This window comes from Gossypium arboreum, chromosome 3 (genome assembly GCF_025698485.1).
Source record: "Gossypium arboreum isolate Shixiya-1 chromosome 3, ASM2569848v2, whole genome shotgun sequence".
NCBI lineage: Eukaryota > Viridiplantae > Streptophyta > Magnoliopsida > Malvales > Malvaceae > Gossypium > Gossypium arboreum.
This window is the reverse complement of record NC_069072.1, coordinates 21,116,926-21,125,623: the sequence shown is the minus strand read 5'-3', so window position 1 is coordinate 21,125,623 and position 8,698 is coordinate 21,116,926. Positions and strand designations below refer to the sequence as shown.

The window sequence follows — 8,698 nt, the reverse complement described above, 5'->3', positions numbered from 1 at the left end:
GGATGTGGATATGAAAGGAAATATTATTGACTACTATCAGAGCATTGTGTAGTGTTGTCAAAATTCGATCGAACTAGTTTTTTAAAATAAATTGGTGTTATATAACTAAAAATAAAACAAATTGCTATGAACCTTTAAAAATTTAAAATTGTTACAAAAGAATTGTTAGTTCAACTAGTTGTTAGTTTTTTTATATATTTTTTATTTTTATGAATATTTTATGTAATTATTATTGAACCGAGAATTCAATATTGAACTAAGGACCGATGATCTAATCAACTTGATCGCAGATTTGGTTTTTACAACATTAGCATTGTGACAAATTTATATCAATAAGAGATGATTTTGCTTCTATAGTTACTAACACGTCACACTTAATTATCTTTACATGATTTTGCTTCTATAGTTACTAACACATCACATTTAATTATCTTTACACGATTACCACAACTAAAAGAAATAACATTCTCTTGTCACTACACAATTATTTAGAAGGATATTTAGAAAATTTTTAACAACAATCAAAGTGGATTTCCATAATAAACCAAGTGAACATCGAAAAAAGGTGATCAATATAACAAATAAGGTGTAAAAAAAATTTCTAGCTTTAATTCTACTGTACGTACTATACTTTATGGTCTATCAAAAAAGAAAAAAAAAGGAACTATTCGTTCTACTTTTTATTCATCGAATGTATCACTTAACAAAACTTTTCTCTCAAAATCCCCAGAAACCAACGACGCTAATATTTTCTTTTGTCTTCTGCGCGATATTATGGCCCTAAGGCTGATGGTGATCGCCTTCCCATCCTCCCCTCCTATCTTTCTCTCATCCATTTGCCTTATTTCTTGCATCCATTCTTTTTCAACATTTTCTCTCTTTTTTTTCCCGCACCACCATCGACCTCCACCCTCCAATATGTCACTGTCCTTTCATTCCCCATTTCTCTAACACTCCCATTGTTTCTGTTTTATGGATTTTGATGTCTTGTTCTTGTTGCTTTTGTTTTTGCAGATTTCCTTTTTGGCTCATGGGGGTTACATGGTTGACAAGTGTAAAAAATTCTTTAATGTAGAGAGGAAGCGTTGTAAACTAATGAATGAGTCTACCAAAGGAATGCTTAGAGGAAGATTGGAGCAGATTAGGTAATATTGAGCATAGCAGTAGGTGGTGGTTAAAGAGGTGGAGAAAGGTTGTGTATGGCTGAGAATAAGGCTAAGAAATGACTAAGTTGAGGGGATTTTTAAAAGTAGCTTTTGAGAGTCAGAATGTGAAAGTGCCAAAAGTCTTCTCACTAGTTGTGAAAGGTTCTTATTTATAATGTCTCAAGAATAAGAGTTACAAAGCTGACAATTAATAGTGGGAGTGTTGAAATTAATTTTTAGTTACAATGACATTAATGGTCAAGAGAGGATGGTTAAGGGTTTTGTTGGTGATGGTGATGGTGATGGTGAATAGTACAGAAGAGCTCATTGTGTTTCTAAAAGAATGGAGAAGCACTTTATGTTACAGGAAAAGGTTAAGAGGTATCTCCACATTTGATCTACCAAGCCAAGCTCTTTGAAACATCTCAAGATTGAAAATAATCCAAGAACCCTGTCATATTTTAAGGTTACTTCCACTTCTACTTTGGTAAAACGGTACCATGTAAAACATCTTTCATAGATACCTCTTGAAACGCAAGAAAAGGGTTGTTCTCGAATAAAAATTATTCTGATTTGTTCCAATCGCAAGTTGTTACAAACAAGAGTTGTTACATAGTGATGCTTTTCTTGAAAAAGCTTATTCTGAATAATGGTTCTTCTTAAAAACATAATTGTTCTAAATAGAAGTTGTTTCAAACAAACATAACTATTCTTGAAACAAAATTATTCTAAATAGGAGTTGATCTGAACTTTAGCTATTTCTATAGGAGTTGTTCTCAAATGACAATTATATTGGACGACAGTTTTTTTAGACTGAAATCTTGTTCTGAACATAATTTTTTCAAACATAACTATTCTCAACATTAGTTGTTTTACTGAAAGAGATATTAAGTGAAATGATCATGCTACTTGTTCCACACTAGGTAACACAATTTCCTAAAATGGAAACCAAAATTAAGTATTTACGACAAGAACTGGAGATGACCCCCTCTCCCGGAGTTGGCTTTGCTGCCACCTTTTTTGTGAAGAGTTAACTGATTTGTGTTAGGTCTATTTGATGTTCATTTTGACAACTTCCATCACTTAATGCTCAAAGTCAATAGAGTAGTTTTAAGACGTCAAAAGTTGCTTGAATGTGATTATGATTTGATGGTGTTCGATCATATATATTTGGCACTCTCAAGGCGCTAATAAGGTTTGATCGCATCTTTCCTGGCTTTTGAAGATAAAGTCTATGGATCTTGGATTGCATTAGGCTTTGTTTTTGTTTAGGACAAGGTTATTACCTTATTGGTTTTAATCCTTTTGCATGTTAGGTTTATTGTTTGTTTTAGGTCCTCTTTAGCCTCTATTGTTAGACCATCTATGGTCTTTGGTTTCTGATCATCAATCACTGTATATGGCCTTGTTCACTTTAAAGTAGGCTTGATTATGAGTCAGATTAGGTTCGGGTCGGGTCAATGCAAAAATTTTAGGCATGTTTTCTAAGCTCGAGCCTAGCCCATCCCGAAAATGGGCCTAAAATTCTACCAAAGGCTAGCCTAAATTAAAAATGCTAAACCTGAGTCTGACCCTAACCCTACTACCAGATCAAATTTTTTAGATAATTTTTATATAAAAACAAATTTAAAAAATATAATACATCAAATACACTAAAAATATTAAAATAAATATTTCTCAACAAATTAAAAATACATTAAAAAAGTCTTTATACTTAAATAACACTAATATAGTTGCAATTTAACAAGCAAATATTTTTAAAATAGTAGCATAATTAACAATAAAATAAAAATTATATAATATCCAAACAGTAATAACAAAATAGTAGTAATATAATAGTAAAATGGTAGCAAAACAGAAGCAAAACAACAAAAAAAAAAGCTTAGTCTAATTCGAGCCAAACCTAAACCAAAAAATCTTACACAAAATCTGACACATTTAAAAAATAAACCTTATTTTTTAAATTTATATTTTTACTCGAATCTTTCCAAAGAATTTTCAGGCCAAATGAGTAGGCCACTGTGTAGCTACCGTCTAACCCGATTCCAGCATGAATAGGTTTGTAATGAACCAAAAAAATGGATTTACCCTTTCTGTTCTTACTGTGATGGGAAATGGCAACAACTTTGTCGTAAGTTATGTATCCGGATCCCAATGTTTTCCACGCCATTTTTTATTCAATTTGACTAAAAACCGAGAGAATTAGAGCCACTTTAAGGCCCTTATTGGAGAGTGATTTTCACGCTCATAACATCGAGAGTCTGTTAAGGTTTTGACGGTAAATCCTTTCCAATGCATAAACTTTATAGAGACAAAAACCAAGGAGTGAGTGTTCCATGCGGATTGCTAAAGAAATAAATAATGTTCCAAGCTACAACATAGAAAAATAATATTTTAATACAAATGTATAATTACATTAAACAGTAAATTAATCTATTCCATCCAAGGGGAAAACGTAAAGAATATTTTTATAATTACTATTTAAGCTGATGTCAAGTTAACAACCTTTACACGTATTGCAAATAATTCAGACTTTAAAAATAAAAACAAAAACAGAAGAAGCTCTAAGGACGGAGAGTCGAGCTGACACAAAAACACCACTACCAATGAGCGCAGGTCAAGGTGACTGTTATTAATAATCACATAAAGAAAGGCTTAGTTTGGTGGCAATTCCCTGCTTTCCACACTTGTATTCTAATCCTATATACTACTAAAAGCTTAAGGATTCTCATATTCACGATCACCACTATATAATATGTTAGCTTTTAAACCAAAGCCTTCTTCCCTCAGGTCAACTTTCTCCGGCACTGCCCTCCGGTCACCTCCACGGCTCTATGGGGTTCCGGTGCTGCTCTCCTTTTCCCGGACTACGAGGTCAAGGCCCCTGGTTCGTGCCGTCATCAGTGATGACAAGGCTGTGGAAACAGCTAAAACCTCACCACTTAATCAAAAACACAGTAATGGCTCATCTGATTCTTCCTCTAAGCAAGTGAAGGCTGTTGTGACTATAAAGAAAAAGATGAAGGAAAACATCACTGAGAAGATTGAGAACAAATGGGAAATGTTGATGAATGGGATCGGTCGTGGGATCTTGATTCAGCTCATCAGTGAAGAGATTGATCCTGGTTTGTTTTTTCTTCTTCTTCCTTTTTCTAGAAAAAAAAAGGGGTGTCTTGGTCTGATCATATGGTTTGATTCTTACAAGACAACATAGGATTTTGTTGGGGTTTAAAGTTTGAATTGCATCTGCATTTGTTGGTCTTTTACATTGTTTAAAACTATAGGAAGTAATGGTAGAGTTATCTAATTGTTAGTGATTGAATCATTTTGCTTGAAATTCCCACTTTATTGTCTAGGAATTTATTTATATCTTGAATCTCTAATTAAATCTCTTATAGGCTGAAACTGAAATGATCTAATTTTATAGTTACTAATTCGGGGAAGAGCGTTGAGGCTTGTGTAAGGGGCTGGTTGCCAAAGCCTCCAGAACATGACAACATACTTCAATATGTAGCCGATTTTACTGTCCCATCCGACTTCGGTAGACCCGGGGCTGTTCTCATCACCAACCAGCATGCCAAGGAATTCCACCTGCTGGAGATTGTTGTTCAAGATTTCGATGGAGTCCCTATTTACTTCTCTGCAAATACCTGGATCCATTCTCGGAATGATAATCCGGAAAGTCGAATTATATTCCGAAATCAAGTAAGAACTCTATACTAGTGGTTTCCGGTTTTCAATTGGGACATGTTTATTCGATTAGTTATTGCTTAAGCTGTGCCTTATTGTCATGAACAGGCATACTTACCATCACAAACACCGCCTGGCATTAAAGACCTACGAAGGGAAGATTTGCTCAGCATTTGTGGCAACGGAAAAGGCGAGAGAATGCCTCATGAAAGAATTTACGATTATGATGTTTATAATGATTTAGGTAAACCTGACAAGGACAAAGATCTTGCTAGGCCGGTTTTGGGTGGCGAGGAAAGGCCTTATCCTAGGCGGTGTAGAACTGGCCGACCGGCTTCTAAAATAGGTATTATATTCAATGTAATCCTATGTCATTCTATGGTTAAAGTACTTGTTTTCGGATTGTTACACGGGAATTTCATATGTTTTTTGATTTGATGATTCATTTAGATCCACTTTGTGAGAGTAGAATCGAAAAGCCTCATCCTGTTTACGTACCTCGGGATGAGGCCTTCGAGGAGATCAAACAGGATACTTTCTCTGCTGGGAGGTTGAAAGCACTTCTTCACAATCTTGTACCATTGATGGCTGCTACTTTATCGAGTTCTGATATTCCGTTCACATGCTTTTCGGAGATAGATAAGCTATACAATGACGGTTTCATCTTGAAAGACGATGAGCAAAGAAAATTAGGTGACAATCTATTCATTGGCAATATGATGAAACAAGTTCTCAATGTAGGCCAAAAGTTGCTAAAATATGAAATCCCAGCTGTTATAAGAAGTATGCTTTATTCATCCCTTGCCTTTCAGTTTGTTCTCTAAATAACATCGAAATGAGGCTAATAGCTTAAGCTTGTACTAATGGAGCATTGTTTTATTTTGCGATTTATCTTGGATTTTTGTCTCCAGAGGACAGATTTTCATGGTTGCGAGACAATGAATTTGCACGCCAGGCTTTGGCCGGAGTCAATCCTGTGAATATCGAGATTTTGAAGGTTATTTATAGATTTCTTTTGCCTGTTTTAGATTAGGATTTAGATTTGCTATTACTCCTTGGAAACCCTTAAATTCATTTGATTTCATTTGATTTTGCAGGAATTTCCGATTCTTAGCAAACTAGACCCTGCTATTTATGGCCCCCCGGAATCAGTGATCACTAAGGAATTGATCGAGCAAGAACTTCACGGGATGAGCGTGGATAAGGTATTAACATTTACAGGCACTACCCTGATACCTTCATGTACTCGTTTTATAGATGACATTTCTGTTAAGTACCGCGTTTTACATCAGGCATTGGATTGTTTCTGAATGTTTTTGCTTGTTGAAAGTTGGAATTTTTGGAACTGCTTTGTTTGTCCAACATCAGGTGTATATAAGTGAACATTGTGGGGCCGGTTCTGATTTCTAGTGGAAAACAGAAGGGCATCCATGATACTGTCTGATGAGATATTTGTAGTCTCTTGTTACTGTATTGATGTTTTTCAAACATTTAAACCGCCTATAATATCGAGAAATCATTTGAAATTCTCTTAAGACCACTCTTTTACAATCCGATGTTACAGGCTCTCGAGGAAAAAAGATTGTTTATGGTGGATTTCCATGATATGCTTTTGCCTTTTATCAAGAGGATAAACAACTTACCAGGGAGAAAGTCTTATGCATCCCGGACGGTGTTCTTCTATACCAAGACCGGTATTCTAAGACCAATAGCTATCGAGCTTTCACTTCCTCCCACACCTTCATCAAATCGGAACAAATATGTTTATACTCATGGACATGATGCTACAACATACTGGATTTGGAAACTAGCCAAAGCTCATGTTTGTGCAAATGATGCCGGTGTCCATCAGCTTGCAAATCACTGGTAAAACATGAACAGTTTCAAAACCCGTATCTTTTTTTCGTCCAGACATATCTGGTTAACTTTAATGCATATCTTGTTACATTCTATTCATGCTATTATGTTATGATATTTATTTTTCGGGAATGGGGGTAATTGGAACGTTTTAGGTTGCGTACTCATGCTTGCATGGAGCCATACATAATTGCAACTCACAGACAGCTTAGCTCAATGCACCCTATTTACAAGCTGCTTCACCCTCATATGCGCTACACGCTAGAAATTAATGCACTTGCACGACAAAGTTTAATTAACGGAGGTGGGATAATTGAGGCTTCTTTCAGCCCCGGAAAGTATGCCATGGAACTAAGTGCTGCTGCTTACGAGAGTTGGCGGTTTGACAGGGAAGCATTGCCTGCGGACCTGATTCATAGGTAAGGCTCGATATTAGATAGTTGAATTATCCTCCGCCAAAGAACAATATTAGATAACCGCGGTGCAATTTTCAGGGGCATGGCAGTGGAGGATCCTTCAGCTCCCGGTGGCCTGAAACTTTTGATCGAGGACTACCCTTATGCAGCCGATGGACTGCTCATTTGGTCTGCCATCAAAGAATGGGTAGAATCCTATGTCGAACACTTTTACACCGAACCCGATTCCGTCACGTCTGATGTTGAGCTCCAAGCCTGGTGGAGTGAGATCAAGAACCGAGGTCACCATGACAAAAGGAATGAACCCTGGTGGCCTAAACTCGCCACGAAAGAAGACTTGTCTGGCATACTTACAACAATGATCTGGACTGCATCAGGCCAGCATGCAGCTATAAACTTCGGACAGTACCCATTCGGAGGATACATGCCAAACCGTCCCACTCTCATGAGGAAACTTATACCGCAAGAAACCGATCCCGACTTTGAGAAATTCATGCAGAACCCTCAGCGCACATTTCTATCCTCGTTGCCGACACAGCTTCAAGCAACCAAAATCATGGCCGTTCAAGACACTTTATCAACTCATTCTCCAGATGAAGAGTACTTGGGTAAAATGAACGAATTTCATAGCAGCTGGATCAATGATCATAAAGTGTTACAAATGTTTGACCAATTCGCCGCAAAACTTGGGGAAATCGAGGAAATCATAAACGAAAGAAACAAGGATATGAGACTTAAAAACCGAACCGGTGCAGGCATTCCTCCATACGAACTGCTGCTGCCTTCATCAGGCCCTGGTGTAACTGGTCGTGGAATTCCCAACAGCATTTCCATATGATGAAATTTAGTACGTAGTTGTAGTAATAATACTAGGTTTCTTTTTAGTTATGGTTTTTATTAAAAAAAAATTATATTTGGTGCATCGTTTTCATTGTGTAGAGCTCAGAGACATACTTGTAAATTTGCAAACATCACAATAAACACATTTTAGTAGCAAATTCTGATCACTGCAAAATAAGCTTTAAATTAGTACTTTTTATTTAAATAAGCTTTACAATAAAATTATATATATATGTATATATGTATAAATCAACAAAATTTTATTATATGATTATGCTAAATTTGGAATTTAGTTTGAAATGTCAACTATTCTTTTAATTCAAATTAAGGACTTGCATGAATAAAAATGAAAGAAGCGATTTCTTAAAGGAAGTGTATTTGGATTTAAAGAAAACAAAACAAAGTCATCAGAGAAATCTTTTATATATAAATCAAGTGGTATTCGTCCTTGTATAATCGCAAGGAGCTAACTATGTCAACGGCTGATATCAAATGATATTTTCATTAACCTTGAGCTTACCGTAGAGTTGCAAATTCAATTAAAAGATCTTTCAACAATTTATTCTTTATTTTTTTTTTAAGGAAATCACTCAATAGTTTATTATGGGTTAAAGTATATTGTTAGTCTTTGTATTCTGATGATATTCACGAAACCAATTAAAAATACAATAAAAGTAAGTGCACTTACCGATAAATAGTATAGCTACAATGAGCAATATATCGTTCCCACAATGACTAAAAGTATTAGTA

The 8,698-nt window shown here is 35.7% G+C and overlaps 1 protein-coding gene across 2 annotated transcripts; it reads left to right on the top strand.

Moving 5' to 3' along the window:
• Positions 1-3,612: 3,612 nt before the first annotated feature.
• On the top strand, positions 3,613-8,106 carry LOC108474384 (lipoxygenase 6, chloroplastic). Of its 2 annotated transcripts, XM_053025583.1 has the most exons (10): positions 3,613-3,767; positions 3,936-4,270; positions 4,573-4,850; positions 4,944-5,181; positions 5,286-5,618; positions 5,747-5,832; positions 5,933-6,040; positions 6,400-6,701; positions 6,848-7,111; positions 7,187-8,106. In XM_053025583.1, exons 2-10 carry the CDS (start codon positions 4,165-4,167, stop codon positions 7,944-7,946), a joined length of 2,475 nt encoding a protein of 824 aa, XP_052881543.1. In that variant the 5' UTR covers positions 3,613-3,767; positions 3,936-4,164; the 3' UTR covers positions 7,947-8,106. The 2 variants fall into 2 exon arrangements, with proteins under 2 accessions (XP_052881543.1, XP_017631778.1); XM_017776289.2 differs by having other exon boundaries at positions 3,643-4,270.
• The last annotated feature ends 592 nt before the right edge of the window (positions 8,107-8,698 follow it).